The 16,667-nt window shown below is 48.3% G+C and overlaps 1 protein-coding gene across 1 annotated transcript; it reads right to left on the bottom strand.

Annotated features, from left to right (window-relative positions):
• Window positions 1-824: 824 nt before the first annotated feature.
• LOC106814934 (telomeric repeat-binding factor 2-interacting protein 1-like) lies at window positions 825-14,147 on the bottom strand (the record flags this gene model as incomplete). Its single annotated transcript, XM_014819315.1, has 9 exons — window positions 825-962; window positions 1,372-1,486; window positions 1,814-1,930; window positions 2,426-2,586; window positions 10,633-10,677; window positions 11,950-12,000; window positions 13,810-13,823; window positions 14,027-14,089; window positions 14,129-14,147. Coding segments are annotated over 9 exons (660 nt in total), but the record flags the coding sequence as incomplete, so codon positions are not given.
• Window positions 14,148-16,667: the final 2,520 nt, after the last annotated feature.

The following is a 16,667-nucleotide window of genomic DNA, read 5'->3' as shown; positions in this document are numbered from 1 at the left end:
ACCGGGCTTTTATATTGAGTAAAATGATTGAATGCCGTCAAATTACTCAACGAAAATCCATCGCACACGCTGAGTAAAATGACTCATGCATCATTTTACCTGAGTAAAATAACTCACGTGTGCGCCGGGCTTTACACTGCAAGTAATATTGGGAACTCTTTATATGTGGCTGAGACGCGTTATTGCTAAATTTTCCTTCAAATTCGTTTTCATTTTTATTCAAATTCATTTTCATTTCTATTTTGATTTCACAACCATTTTCATTTTATTCCAATTTTATTTGTACGTTCATGTTTAAGTAGTACTGTAGAAATATCCTAATAATGTAAAACAAATACAAAGATAAAAGATGAAACACGAACACAACGTAGTAGATATATCACAATAAACTGTTAACTGTTATTTTTATACAAAATACTACCTATATATAAGCTATAAACATGCAAACTCGTTGTTTAAACCACAGTTGAGACAAAAATAATAATTATTGAAACAAAACACATATTACACATGCTGAGTTTACGAAAATTGTTTATGTAATAAACAATACAGACATTGCACTCTATAAGGGACAGCAGCTCCCACCTCATGGAATTTCATTTTGGGATAATTTTTACAAGACAATTCCAGGACATAATGCATATATTTTACACTTTAGAAACATCAAGAGTTAAGCTCTCATAAGACTAGGCTATCATAACTATCTATTATTTATTTGACAATGGGGCACAGGACAATTTATGACTGTGTGGAACCACCCACTCCACTAACATTGAGTACTTTTTCCAATATTCAATTGCAAATAAAAGATGTTACTAAAATAGTGGATTAAACACAAAGACATCCTGATCAGCGACCAATGTGTTGGAAACTTTGACTGTGGACGCCTACTGTGGGGACTTTTTTACAATGATTCGGAGGTACCTACTCTTGAGGCTTTCCCACGTATGACCCGGTACCACCTGGTGAAAAAAATAATTACAGATTATGTTTGCTCATAAACATGAAGACTGTAATTGTAAAAAAACACGAGGAAATATTTCAAGCTTTTAGAGTCAACTTGAAAGCTATTTATACATCTTACTTATGAATAAAAACAAGGCATAGAGCTGACCCCCTACATGTTGTCTCATAGCATACAAACACTGAAATCATGACATGTTTCAATGTCTCACTCTATGTACAAACATATATCTGTAATTTCCTATCACGTTCATAGCACCACATAGTGGCAAGATAACTAGGATCTGAAACCTTGCATATTTAGCAATGTATTGTGGGAAAAGACAGAAGCTTATGGCCCCGAAAAAATGTGAGTTCTCTTTATTGTTTCCTCTGTCCATCATCACTAAAGAAATCTACACGACGTACGTTTTTCTTTTCCATCGTGACCCACATGGCCCTGCCTCTAACTTGATTGGAGAGATTATGTTTCTTGATGTAGTGTACAATTCCATTATCGTCCTTGTCTGTGTACTTGTTTCGTCTTATGAGACAAGAAAAGCATATATAAACATCTGGCAATGACAGAAGATCTAGTTGTGCAGTGAGTATAAGAGCAAGCTAGGCTATTCTGATCTGGTGCAGCAATTTTTACCCAAAACAATTACATGGTTCATCAGGTTAGGACTGTATAACGGGTAGCGCAAGCCCCTGGAATGGGCGATGTGGCCTCGAAAATTTGCCGTATTACGAGATTCGTAACGTGAATCTCACGTTTCCTTAGTTTTATTTCACAATGAGATGCATTTCTACGGAAAGACATTCCAGATATTTATAGCATCCTAAACCCTCTGCTACAGACAGCAGTTACCTTTTTTTGGAAGTTGTTGCGCTGTCAAATCGTTCACTGCCCTCATCACTACTGGAACCCAATTGGGAGCTTACAGGTTCAACCTTGGTTTCCTCCTCATAATCATCATCCCTAACCCTTAAACAGAAATAGCAAACCAGCATTAAAAACCATTGACACATTCAATAAATTTCATTAATGTCCTAATTAACTTATTAATGCTAAAATAGTCAAGATAATGTAAATGAGCATAATCCTAACTAGAGTAAATGACAATTATAACCTTTTATTAGGTTTCACATACACAAACACAGCATAATTACTTATACTTACTCAGAAATTCATGTCGAGATATACTTAATTGCCGTAGGTATGTGGCCGGCCACAACCGTACTGAAATCTGGTATTTTGTTACGCCATCTATCAGCAGAAATACGCGCTCTCTATATGCAAATTTTAACCACCATTGGAATTGTAAATGGGTTCGACAGACTGGCCCAAATTTGGTCTACATAAAACATTGACATAGGCCTAACAGTAACAATGAAATATTATAAAATAGTAACTTATATATTATAATATTTTAAAATGTAATGGAAAACAACAAGCTATACATGGATGTTATGTGGTTACCTATATTCATTCAGCTCCAATAAACGACCTGCTCCGATGCAGTCGTCAAAGTAAGTAGTATAGTAAAATACAGAGTCCTTGGGTCGAACCAGCTTGGATCCCTTTTGCATGAAGCACAGTGAACCCGGCCGATTCCTCCACAGTACTTTGCCACCATGGCCCTGTCAGTAAAAAACAACTGCCTATCAACACCATATAGGTACACAAGGTACTATGTGGGTGAAAACCAGACCACCTCCAGGGTGAATAATCAGACAAAACAAAAAACAACAGATCAGGATCAGGCCTAATCTTGGTGGGAGGGTGGAAGTTTCAGTTTATTTGAGGGTGTTTTGGGCTTGTACTTCCACAGCAAACATTTCTTATGGTTAGTTTGAGTGTATCTATTGTGCTCAGAGCTAAGGACACAGATTAGCTTTATAACAGAGGGGAGTGTATTATGATATGTATATAGATTCCTTGGTGTCAATAATCACTTGAAATCAGGGTGTTACTGTTGCTCATTATAGGGTCTCTGTCCCCCAGGGTACTGCCGGAACGTACCCTGGTAACTATCTGATAGGGTTAGGGTTAGGGTTAGGGTTAGGGTTAGGGACCTACATTTTAAGGTGACTCGCTGGCGTGCTCTCCTTTGGAACAGACTGGAGTTTCCTTGATGTTGGCATAAGTTATTTAACTTTTATGATGATAAAATTAACCATTTTCATACTTGCGCTCATATAAGTGTGTGTATGTGTGTGAGCTCGCTCGAGCGCGTTTATATATGTGCGTGCGCGCGCCCGCACATAGGTATGTGGTGTGGACGTAGTAAGATGAAGTTGGTTGGCATACCCAACAGTTCGGTCGGCGTACCCATGTTAAATCGAGGTAAGGCCAAATAGGAATAATGATAATAATAATAATAATAATAATCTATGTACACAGGAGTTTATATAATAGTTACCCATGCTTGAGCTTGCTTTCTGGCTCTTGGTACATCCTGCCACCTGGTGAGAATTTTAAGCCATTTCACTTATAATACATGATTCACATATATAATCCTATTTCTATGCATGCTGCTATTATAATGTTGGCAAAAAATTAATCGAATTTTTGCTTATTATGGTGACTATTTTGATTATTACTCTCATAAATAACTCTGTATATAGGAGTGCATATAATAGTTTCCTATGCTTAAGTTTGCTTTCTGGCTTTTGGTACATGCTGCCACCTGGTGGCAATCTTAAGCCATTTCACTTGGCAAAACAGAGTAATTAGACCAAGCAGTCATGCTGTTGTTGAAACTTATTTATCATAAAATAAACATACTGCTAGTTTCTGCGTTTGCTAATTAATGTAATTTAACCTTTACATTCTGTTCTAACATCATCCTAAGCGTGCCATCCCTGTAACCGATGCATGAATATGTCACGGCTACACAATTGATCTACAGTATTTGATCTACGTAAATTTATTACACTTGTACCGATATTTAATCAATTTGCACAAACTTTTAATCCTGTTTGTTGCTGTGTTAATCAGTGTTAATCAGTGCTGTGTTAATTAATTACACATATTATACAAATTATTTGAGGTTCATACCCTGTTCACGCACACACGTATATACATGATAACACGTGATTCACACATATAGTCCTATTTGTAATGTTACATGTTATGGCATAGGCCCCCTAAGTTATTTAACTTTTATGATCATAAAGGTAATTATTTTGATACTTGCTCTCATATAAGTGTGACGGAACATGTCGTGATACTGTTGATTGTGCACAGCAGGGTGCGTACGGGGAGGTTGCGTGTTGCAAAATAGAATTTACACGCATTTACGTGGAACTATTAGTCGATAGGGATACGCAAACATTGAGACTTTGGTAGTAAATACATTTCGTGTTTATCACCATCATTTTTTAGCTCATCTGACACAGTCAGGTGGAGCTTGTACAATGGCATGAGCGTCCGTCCGTCCGTATGTTTACAATATATGCCTAGCCACCAATATAGTCTATTGTTAGTACGCCCCTTCCAGGCCCCTACGCAGTCACAGGCACTTGGAGCGTCTCAATGAAGAAAAATAATGCTAAATAAACAACCTATTGCTTCAACCTATTGCTTCAACCTTGATTCAACCTTGCCACGGATTCGTACCTTGATTCAACCTTGCCACGGATTCGTACCTTGATTCAACCTTGCCACGGATTCGTAGAGAAACTGGCTTCGTAGCCAGCGGATTGGGAGGGAAAGCCATGCGGCACCACTTGACCTATGGTTTAATTGGACGGGACACCTGCAGATCACACGTGGGGGTCACATGACTTTGCCCACGTGATGTCCTCACGGCTGTATATATAGCTGCCCGCCCTGCATCGGAGCTCAGTCAGAGTCTACCTAAAGACACACCACGCAGGACGAGGATCACGCCGCCTGCTGCCGCCTTCCTGCTGCAAGGATACACTAGGCAAGACGAGGAACACGCCGCTTGGTAAGCATTAGCAATGAAGCTTTTACCTTCTCTGTCGCTCTCTCGCTCTCTCTCTTCACTCTCTCTCGCTCTCGCGTGCGCTCTTTTTCTGTCTCTCTCTCGCTGCTTGTTGAGAATTAGCAATGAAGCTTTTACCCTCCCACTGATCTCTAGCTGCTGGTGGCTTGCCCGCCCTGCTAGCTGACCATGTAGGGTGTGGCCGATTGGCTAAGCACTGCTCACCACTGTATTCGGGCCTTCAGCACAAAGTAACGTATGATTAGTTCTGTCTGTCTTTGTCTCTGTCTCTGTCTCGCTCTCACTTTCTCTATCTCTGTCGCTCTCTCTCTTTACTCTCTGTCGCTCTCTCTCTCTCTCTTTACTCTCTCTCGCTCTCTCTCGCGCGCGCTCCTTCTCTCTCTCTCTTGCCGCTTTGGTGAGCATTAGCAATGAAGCTTTTACCCTCCCACTGATCTCTAGCTGCTGGTGGCTTGCCCGCCCTGCTAGCTGACCATGTAGGGTGTGGCCGATTGGCTAAGCACTGCTCACCAATGTATACGGGCCTTCAGCACAAAGTAACGTATGATTAGTTCTCTCTGTCTCTGTCTCTGTCTCACTCTCTGTCGCTCTCTTTCGCTCTCTTTCGCTCTCTCTTCACTCTCTCTAGCTCTCGCTCTCTCGCGCGCGCTCTCTTTCTGTCTCTCTCTCTCGCCGCTTGGTGAGGATTAGCAATGAAGCTTTTACCCTCCCACTGATCTCTAGCTGCTGGTGGCTTGCCCGCCCTGCTAGCTGATCATATAGGGTGTGGCCGATTGGCTATTCCGTTAGTCCAGTGGTCGTTCCTGCAATGAACTATACCCGGGCCGAACATCAGGCCCGGAATAACGTCTTGTCGGCGAAAAAGGCATGTTAGTTACATATATATGTGTGCGTGCGTGCGTGCGTGCGCGCGCGCGTGTGTGAACGAGCGATTATCGGCAATGTCTCTGTCCTTGACGTGGTGATTTTCCAGACTGCTGGTGTTATTGCTGTCACAACCCACATTCAAAACCCACATTCATGTAAAACAGGCTACAGTGACCGATACAGGCTATGTAATGAGCTAGTGTGCAGCTCCTATGCGTGATGTGAATATCGTGCATATTCAGAAACCCGCTTATTGCACACATATATTTGTGAATGAGCTAGTGTGCAGCTCCTATGCGTGATGTGACTGACTATCGTGAATATTCAGGAACCCGCTTATTGCACACATATATTTGCGAATGAGCTAGTGTGCAGCTCCTATGCTGGTGATGGCATCTGAATATTGTGAATATTCACGAATCATGAAGTGAAATCTCGACGAAGAACCAACCAATCAATAAGAGTTCATATTTCACACACTGGTACCGTAGACCTGGAGAAGGAGCGAGGAGACTTTCTGCTACTGGTAAGTAGTAAGCATTAATTCCTATACATTGGCTATAATTTGCCACGCATCTACGCATCTACGCATTTGATATCGGAAACACGTATTACTTGTATTTCTGTACTCTAGATTTGGTTTAGCGACTACGCGGGCTATAGTACTAGAGCCAGATTTTGTGTTTAGTGTTTTTCAACTTATGCCGGTGGCCTGTATATAGGTCACGGAATATAGGTATATAGGTATATAGGTCTCGCTCTCGCTCTCGCTCTCAGAGAACAAGAGCGAGAGCGAGAGAGAGAAACCGAACCGAACCGAACACAATACAATACAGAAACAATCAAAATGATTAGAGAGAGAGAGAGAGGGGGGAAGAAAGAGAAAAAGAGAACAAGAGAGAGAACAAGCTCTCTTCATCTCTNGTCCTCTTCTCTCTCTGCTCTCTCTCTGCTTCTGTTCTCTGCTTCTCACTCTCCTCGCTCCACGATACTACCTACTCCTCTCTGCACCAGAACAGCTACTCTCTCTCTCATGCCACTCTGTCGCACCTCATCTGGGCACACACACTCCACAGCACACTCCTCGCCCCACACAGCTCTCTCTCTCTCTGCTCTGCACCTACTCCTCTCCACACACCATCAGCAGACTGTGGCCGCACTCTCGTTCTGCCATCGTCGCTCCGCACTGTGCCACTGCTCTCTGGTCTCGCTCGGCACTGTGCCACTCTCTCTCCTCCATCCACATCATACACACTACACACCACATCGCTCACGACTCACCTCGTAGAGACCAACCACTCTCATTCTATACGCCACCCAAAAACACAATAAAACCAAGACCATAACACAGCACACACAACTCGACCTCATACCCTGCAACCGCAGAACAACATCACACCACATGTGCACTCTCTCCCACCTGCATACTCCTCACAAATCATCGCAACAACTGTGCCAACTCCTCATACCCAACACCACACCTCCCTGCTCTCCGCTCGCACTCTGGGCCACTCTCTCTCTCTCTCGCTCGCACTGTCGCCATCTCTCTCTCTCCTGCGCCTGCCGGCACTGTGCCACTCTCCTCGTCTGCTCTCGCTCGCACTGTGCCACCACTCTCAATGTCTCTCTCCTGCTCGCTCGCACTGTGCCACTCTCTGTCTCTGCTTACTCGCTGCGCACTCTGTCTGCCACTCTCGGATCTCTCATCTCGCTTCGCAGCTCTGGCCCTACTCTGTCTCTCTCGGCTTCCGGCACTCTGAGGCACTCTCTCTCTCTCGCTCGCCCTCCTGCGCCACTCTCTCTCTCTCGCTCGCACTCTTGCACTCTGCTGTCTCTGCGGCTGCGCACTGGGTCTGGCCACTCTGCTGCTCTCTCGCTCGCACTGCTGGGCCGAGCTCTCTCTAATTTTCTGTGGGGCAATTACTGTATGACTGCCTGTATGTTGTTGTCTGCTCTAGTTTTTGGTGTTTGGTGTTTTTCTGTCTGCTCTCTCCTCTGCTCTGTCACCCGCCGCCTGGTGAGGCGCATGTAGGCATGAAGCTTTACCCTCCCACTAGATCTAGCTGCTGGTGGCTTGCCGCGCCTTGCCTAGCTGACCGATGTAGGGTGTGGCCGATTGGCTAAACAACTGCTCACGACTGTATTCGGAGGCCTTCCAGCACAAAGTAAATGTATGATTAGTTTCTCCTTGCTCCGCTGTGTCTCTGTCTCACTCTCTCCTTTCTCTATCTCTGTCGCTCTCGCATCTTTCTGTCTCTCTCTCTTCCCTCTGCTCGTCGCCGTTTGTGAGCAATTAGGGCAATGAAGCTGTTTACCCTCCGGGACCCCCACTGAATCTCGTAGCTGCTGTGGTTTTGCGGCCGGCCGCTGCTAGCTGACCATGGCCGATTGGCTAATTCGATTGGCTATTCGGGCCTTCAGCACAAAGTAACGTACTAACGTACGTGACTGACTATCGTGAATCTTCAGGAACCCGCTTATTGCACACATATATTTGTGAATGAGCTAGTGTGCAGCTCCTATGCGTGATGTGACTGACTATCGTGAATCTTCAGGAACCCGCTTATTGCACACATATATTTGTGAATGAGCTAGTGTGCAGCTCCTATGCGTGATGTGACTGACTATCGTGAATCTTCAGAAACCCGCTTATTGCACACATATATTTGTGAATGAGCTAGTGTGCAGCTCCTATGCGTGATGTGACTGACTATCGTGAATCTTCAGGAACCCATTCACGAATCATGAAGTGAAATCTCGAGCGAAGAACCAACCAATCAAAAGAGTTCATATTTCACACACTGGTAGCCTGTAGACCTGGAGAACGAAGCTGGAGACTGTTCTGCTACTGGTAAGTAGTAAGCATTAATTCTAGTACATTGCTAATAGATTTCCACGCGATCTACGCATTACGCCACTTTTGATATCGGAAACACGTAATACTTGTATTGTCTGTACTCTAGATTTGGTTTTAGCGATACGGCGCTATAGTACTTAGAGGCCAGATTTTGTGTCTTAGTGTTTCGAACTTATGCCGTGCCTGGTATATAGGTCACGGAATATAGGTTTAAGTATTAGGTCGTCGCTCTCCGGCTCTCCTCGGCTTCTCTTTCTTCTCTCCTCGCTCTCCTTCTTCCCCCTCTATCGCTCTCGCTCTGTTCGCTCTGTTCTCTTCTCTTTCATTCCCCCCTCTCTCTCTCTCTCTAATCATTTGATTGTTTCTGTATTGTATTGTGTTCGGTTCGGTTCGGCTTCTCTCATCTCTCGCTCTCTTCATCTCTCGCGTCTCTCACTCTCGCTCTCTTCATCTCTCCGCTCTCTTCATCTCTCGCTCTCTCGCTTCTCATCTCTTCGCCTCTCAATCTCATCGCTCTCTTCATCCTCGCTCTCTCGCTCTCTCATCTCTCGCTCTCTCAATCTCTCGCTCTCTCATCTCTCGCTCTCATCCTCGCTCCTCTTCATCTCTCGGCTCTGCTTCAATCTCTCGCTCTCTCATCTTCTCGCCTCTCTCATCTCTCGCTCTCTTGCAATCTCTCGTCTCTCTTCATCCTCCGCTCTCTTCATCTCTCGCCTCTTCATCTCTTCGCTCTCTCATCTCTCGGCTCTCTTCATCTCTCGCTCTCTCTCTCTCTCTTCATCTCCGCTCTCTGCCTCTCTCGCTGCTCTCATCTCTCGCTCTCTGCGCTCTCCTCTCGTCTACCATTTCATCTCGTCGCGGTCCTCTCCTCTCTGCTTTCATCTCTCTCTCTCTTCATCTCTCGCTCTCTCTCTCTCTTCATCTCTCTCTCTCGCTTTCTCTCGCTTTCTCTCTCTCTTCTCTCGCTTTCTCTCGCTTTCTCTCCCTCTCTATATCTTTCTTCCTCTCTTTCATCTACGCATCTACGCATCTACACATTTGATATCGGAAACGCGTATTACTTGTATCTCTCTCCTCTCTCGCCCGCTTGGTGAGCATTAGCAATGAAGCTTTTACCATCCCACTGATCTCTAGCTGCTGGTAATAAAAACTGCTGGTGTGTAATAAAAACCCCGGCATACCCGGTGTGAACACCGTTACGTTGTCGTTGTGTCTTATGAGTTACGTGTGGATTTCGTTAGTCCAATTTTTCTGTGCAATTACTGTATGATGCTGTATGTTGTCTGGCTGCTTCTCTCTCTCTGCCTCTCTCTGCCTCTTTCTCTCTCTCTCTCTCTCTGCCTCGTTCTCTCTCTCTCTCTCTGCCTCTCTCTCACTCTGCCTCTCTCCAGTCTCACTCTGCCTTGCTCTCTCACTCTGGCCTCTCGCTCTCACTCGCGTCTCTCTCACTCTTGGCCTCTCTCTCTCTCTCTTCTCTCTCTCACTCTGCCGTCTCCTGCTCTCTCTCTGCCGTCGCACTCTGCCTCCTCTTCTCTCTGCCTCGCACCTGAAAACTCTCTCTCGTCTGCCTCGCACCTGCCTCTCTCACTCGTGCCGCTCTCGTCACTCGGGCCTCTTCTCCTCACTCGCCTCTCTCTCACTCTGCTCGTCTCTCACTCTGCCTCTCTCTCACTCTGCCTCTCTCTCACTCTGCCTCTCTCTCTCTCACTCTGCCTCTCTCTCTCTCTGCCTCGCACTCTGCCACTCTGCCTCTCTCTCTCTCTGCCTCGCACTCTGCCACTCTCTCTCTCTCTGCCTCGCACTCTGCCACTCTCTCTCTCTGCCTCGCACTCTGCCACTCTCTCGCTCTCTCTCTGCCTCGCACTCTGCCTCTCTCTCTCTCTGCTCGCACTCTGCCACTCTCTCTCAGTCTCGCTCGGCACTTGCCATCTGCCATCTCTCTCGCTCGCACCTGCCACTCTCTCTGCTCTCGCCGTCGCACTCGCCTCTCTCTCTCTCGCTCGCACTCTCGCCACTCGCTCTCTCTCGCTCGCAACTCTGCACTCTCTCTCTCTCGCTTGCGCACTCTGCAACTCTCTCTCGTCTCGCCTCGCACTCGGCCACTCTCCTCCCTCTCTCGCTCGCACTCTGCCAGCGACTCTCGTAAATTTTTCGTGTCGAAGTACTGTAATGATGCTGTATGTTGTTGTCTTGCTCTATTTTGGGTGTTTGGTGTTTTTCTGGTCTCTCTGCTCTCTCTCTGATCACGCCGGCCTGGTGAGCCATTAGGCAATTGAAGCTTTGACCCTCCCAACTGATCATGCATAGCTGGCTGTGCTTGCCCGCCCTGGCTAGCTGACCATGTAGGGGTGTGGCCGATTGTGCTAAACACTGCCGAGCCACTGTATCCGGGCCTTCAGCAGCATAAGTAAAATGTATGATTAGTTCCTCCCTGGTGTCTTGTGCCTCACTTCTCTCTTTTCTCTTCTCGCGCTCTCTCTCTTTCTCCTGCTCTCTCTCCCTTCTCTCCGCCGTTTGGTTGAATGCAGTTAGCAATGAAGCTTTACCCTCCATCTGATCTCTATGCTGCTGTGTTATGGCCCGCCCTGCTACTGATCACAGTCGTAGGTGTGGCCGATTGGACTAAATCGGATTGGACTATTCGGGCATTCAAGCACAAAGAACGTACTAACGTACGTGACTGACTATCGTGAATTCTAGGAACCCAGCTATTCAGCACAAATTATTTGTGAATGAGCTAGATGTGGCAGCTCTCTGTGGGCGTGATGTGACTGAGCTAGTCCGTGAATCTCAAGGAACCTCGCTTATTCACACATTATTATTTGGATGACGCTAAGTGTGGCACGGAATGAGCTAGTGTGCAGCTCCTATGCGTGATGTGACTGACTATCGTGAATCTTCAGGAACCCGCTTATTGCACACATATATTTGTGAATGAGCTAGTGTGCAGCTCCTATGCGTGATGTGACTGACTATCGTGAATCTTCAGGAACCCGCTTATTGCACACATATATTTGTGAATGAGCTAGTGTGCAGCTCCTATGCGTGATGTGACTGAATATTGTTAATATTCACGAATCATGAAGTGAAATCTCGACGAAGTAAGAGTTCATATTCCACACACTGGTACCGTAGGCCTGGAGAAGGAGCGAGGAGACTTTCTGCTACTGGTAAGTAGTAAGCATTAATTCCTATACATTGGCTACATTCATCAGAACTCTCGCTCTCTCTCTCTTCATATCTCTCGCGCTCTCTGGCTCTCTCTCTCTCCATCTCTCGCGCTCTCTGGCTCTCTCTCTCTCTCTCTTCATCTCTCGCTCTCTGGCTCTCTCTCTCTCTCTCTCTCTCTCTCTCTCTCTCTCTCGTCGTCGTCTCTCTCTCTCTCTCTCTCTCTCTCTCTCTCTCTCTCTCTCNTCTCTCTCTCTGCTTCTCTCTCTCTCTCTCTCTGCTTCTTTTCTTCTCTCTCTCTCTCTCTCTGCTTCTTTCTCTCTCTCTCTCTCTCTCTGCTTCTTTCTCTCTCTGCTTCTGCTTCTGCTTCTGCTTCTTTCTCTTTCTCTTTCTCTCTCTATCTCTGCTTCTGCTTCTTTCTCTTTCTCTCTCTGCTTCTGCTTCTGCTTCTTTCTCTTTCTCTCTCTGCTTCTGCTTCTGCTTCTTTCTCTTTCTCTCTCTCTCTCTCTCTCTCTCTCTCTTTCTCTCTGCCTTCGACTCGATGCCACTCTCTCTCTCTCGTCTTGCCTTCGACTCGTAGCCACTGCGTCTCTCTCTCTCTCGCACTCGCCTCTCTCTCCTCTCCTCTCGCACTCTTTGCCTCTCTCTCTTCTCTGGCCTTCGACTCGCCACTCTCTCTCTCTCTCTCGCACTCTGCCACTCTCTCGCGTCGCACTCTGCCACTCTCCAGCTCGTCTCTCTCTCTCATCTTTCCATCTCCGGCGCTCTCGCTCTCGCTCTCTCTTCATCTCGCGCTCTCGCTCTCTCTCTCTCTCTTCATCTCGCGCTCTCGCTCTCTCTCTCTCTCTTCATCTCGCGCTCTCGCTCTCTCTCTCTCTCTTCATCTCGCGCTCTCGCTCTTCTCTCTCTCGTTTCAGTCTCGCGCTCGCTCGCTCTCTCTCTCTCTCTCTTCATCTCGCGCTCTCGCTCTCTCTCTCTCTCTCTCTTCATCTCGCGCTCTCGCTCTCTCTCTCTCTCTCATCTCGCGCTCTCGCTTCTCTATCTCTCTCGCCTTCATCTCGCGCGCTCTCGCTCTCGTCTCTCTCTCTTCATCTCGCGCGCTCTCGCTCTTCTCCTCTCTCTTCATCTCGCCGCGCGTCTCGCTCTCTCTCTCTCTCTTCATCTCGCGCGCCTCTCCTCTCTCTCTCTCTCTTCATTCTGCGCGCTTCTCGCTCTCTCTCTCTCTTCTTCAATTCTCGCGCGCTTCGCTCTCTGCTCCTCTTCAATCATCGCGCGCTCTCGCATCTCTCTCTCTCTTCATCGTCCGCGCTTCTCGCTCTCTCTCATCTCTCTTCATCTCGCGGCTCGCTTCTCGCTCCTCTCTCTCTCTTCTTCATCGTCCGGCCGGCGCTCATCGCTCTCGCTCTCTCTTCTTCAATCGTCGCGCAGCTCTCGCTCTTCTCTCTCTCTCTTCAGCTCGCGCAGCTCTCGCTCCGCTCTCTCTCTTCATTCTCCTGAGAGCGGACCCGCTCTCGCTCTCTTTGCCGCGCCGCTCTCGCTCTCGCTCTCTCTTTGCCGCCACCGCGCGGCTCTCGCTCTCGCTCTCTTTTGCCCGCTGCGCGCGTCGCGCTCCCACTCTCGCTCTCTTTGCGCGCGCTCTGCTCTCGCTCTTCGCTCTCTTTGCGCGGGCTGCTCGCTCTCGTCGTCGCTCTCTCTTGCGGCGCGCTCTCGCTCGGTCGCTCTCCTCTCTCGTTGCGCCTGGCGGGCCGTCGCCTCTCGCTCGTCGCTCTCTGGGGGTTGCGCCGGCGCTCGCCTCGCTTTCTCGCTCTCTGCTTGCGCAGCGCTCGCTCTGCGTCCTCTCTTTTCTCTGTTCTCTCTCTCTCTCTCGCCGGTTGGTGAGCAATTAGCAATGAAAGCTTCTTACCCTCCCCCAGTGATCTCTAGCTGCTGGTGGCTTGCCCGCCCTGCTAGCTGACCACTGCTAAAGGGTGTGAGCCGCATTGGCTACGCACTGCTCACACTGTATTCGGGCCCTCAGCACAAACATAAAACGTGCATTGATACGGGGTGTTTTTATCTGTTGCTGGCCCTCTGTATGGTCAACGGTAGTGTAATAAAAGCGCCCCGGTAATACCCGGAATGTGGCTGGCGGGCGTTTCGGGAGCTGGTGAACACCGTTACGTATGTGCGTTGTGTTTTTTTTCTTGGATGATGGTTATTTTTCTGCTGCAATTACTGGTATGATGCTGGTATGTTGTCTGGCTCGCACTCTGCACATCTCTCTCCTCTCGCTCGCACTCTCCACTCTCTCTCATCTCTCTCGCTCGCACTCTGCCACTCTCTCTCTCTCTCTCTCGCTCGCACTCTTGCCACTCTCTCTCTCTCTCTCGGCTCAGCACTCCGCACTCTCTCTCTCTCGCTCTGCACTCTGCCACGCCTCTTCTGCCTCGCTCGCACTACTGTCCACTCTCTCTCTCTCTCGCTCGCACTCTGCACTCTCTCTCTCTCTCCTCGCCTCGCACTCTCCACTCTCTGCTCTCTGGGCTCGCTCGCAACTCCGCCCACTCTGCTCTCTCTCCGCTCGCACTCTGCCACTCTCTCTCTCCTCGCTCGCACTCTGCCACTCCTCTCTCGCTCGCACTCTTGGCCACTCTCTCGTCTTCGCTCGCACTTACTTGCCACTTCTCCTCTCTCGCTCGCACTCTGCCACTCTCTCTCTCGCTCGCACTCGTGCCACGTCCTCTCTCTCGCTCGCACGTCTTGCCGGGACGTCTGCGTCTGCGTCGTCGCGGTGCGCACTCGTGCCACTCTGCGTCTGCTCGCGGGCAGCTCTGCGCGGCGAGCGTCTCTGCTCTCGGGCTCGCACTCTGCCACTCTCTCTCTCGCGCTCGCCACTCTTGCCACTCTCTCTCTCTCGCGTCGCCAACTCTGCCCACTCTCTCTCTCGCTTCGCACTCTGCCACTCGTCTCTCTTCGCTCGCACTCTGCCACTCCGCCAATGGTTTCTCTGGTGCAATTACTGGTATGCATGCCTGTATGTTTGTTGTCTGCCCTCTATTTTTGGTGGTTTAGTGTTTTCTGTCTCTCTCTGCTCTCTCGTCTCTGTCTCTCTCTCTGCTCACCCCGCCTTGGTGAGCGATTAGTCAATGAAGCTTTTTACCCTCCCACTGATCTCTAGCCGCTGTGGTTTGCTCCGCCCTGCTAGCTGACCATGTAGGGTGTGGCCGATTGGCTAAACACTGCTCACCACTGTATTCGGGCCTTCAGCACAAAGTAATGTATGATTAGTTCTCTCTCCCTGTGTCTCTGTCTCACTCTCTCTTTCTCTATCTCTGTCGCTCTCTCTCTTTCTCTGTCTCTCTCTCCCTCTCTCTCGCCGTTTGGTGAGCATTAGCAATGAAGCTTTTACCCTCCCACTGATCTCTAGCTGCTGGTGGTTTGCCCGCCCTGCTAGCTGACCATGTAGGGTGTGGCCGATTGGCTAATTCGATTGGCTATTCGGGCCTTCAGCACAAAGTAACGTACTAAACTATCGCCTGAAGATTCAGCAATAAGCGGGTTACACATAATTTGTGAATGAGCTAGTGTGCACATCACGCATAGGAGCTGAACTATCGTGAATATTCAGGAACCCGCTTATTGCACACATATATTTGTGAATGAGCTTAGTGTTGGCAGTCTACGCTATGCTGCGTGATTGAATATTGTTAATATTCACGAATCATGAAGTGAAATCTCGACGAAGTAAGAGTTCATATTCCACACACTGGTACCGTAGGCCTGGAGAAGGAGCGAGGAGACTTTCTGCTACTGGTAAGTAGTAAGCATTAATTCCTATACATTGGCTACATTCATCAGAACATGCATCAGCTACTGCTATTACTTAGCTGTTTATGAATTTGCCACGCATCTACGCATCCACGCATTTGATATCGGAAACACGTATTACTTGTATTTCTGTACTCTAGATTTGGTGTAGCTCTCTCTTCATCTCTCGCGCTCTCGATCTCTCTCTCTTTATCTCTCGCGCTCTCGCTTCTTCTCTTCATTTCGCGCTCGTCCTCTCTCTCTCTTCAATCTTTCGGCTCCTCGCTCTCCTCTCTTCATCTTCTCGCGCTCTCTCGCTCTGCTCTCTTATATCGCGCCAGCGCTCTCGCTGTCGCCTCTCTTCATATTCCGGTTCGCTCCGCGCTCTCAGCATGTCAGCTCTCTTCATATCGCGGCGCGCTCTCGCTGTTCGCTCTTCTTCATAGTCGCGCCGCTGTCTCGTCTTGTCGCATCTCTTCACATATCAGCGCTGCGCTCCGCTGTCGCTCTTCTTATTATCAGCGCGCTGTCGCTCTCTTCATATTCGCCGCGCGCTCTCGCGTCTTCATATGCGGCGCGCGCTCTCGCTCTTCTCTCTCTTCATAGCGCGGCTGCTCTCGCTCCTCTCTCTCTTCATAGCGGCGCGCGCTCTCCGCTCTCATTTCTTCTTCATTAGCGCGGCCGCTCTCGCTTCTCTCTCTCTTCACTAATTCGGCGTGCGCTCTCGCTCTCTCTCTCTTCATATCGGCGCTGCTCTCGTCTCTCTCTCTTTAATATCGCTCGCGCTCTTCCGCTCTCTCTCGCTCTCTTCATCTCGCGCGCTCTCTCGCTCTCGCTCTCTTCATATCGCGCGCTCTCTCGCTGTCGCTCTCTTCATATCGCGCGCTCTCTCGCTGTCGCTCTCTTCATATCGCGCGCGCTCTCGCTCTCTCTCTCTTCATATCGCGCGCGCTCTCGCTCTCTCTCTCTTCATATCGCTCGCGCTCTCGCTCTCTCTCTCTTCATATTGCTCGCGCTCTCGCTCTCTCTCTCTTCATATTGCTCGCGCTCTCGCTCTCTCTCTCTTCATA

The sequence above is a fragment of the Priapulus caudatus genome, unplaced genomic scaffold (genome assembly GCF_000485595.1).
Source record: "Priapulus caudatus unplaced genomic scaffold, Priapulus_caudatus-5.0.1 Scaffold1008, whole genome shotgun sequence".
NCBI classification, from domain to species: Eukaryota; Metazoa; Priapulida; class Priapulimorpha; order Priapulimorphida; family Priapulidae; genus Priapulus; species Priapulus caudatus.
Note: the sequence above shows the minus strand (reverse complement) of the source record. Positions and strands in the feature narration are given on the sequence as shown.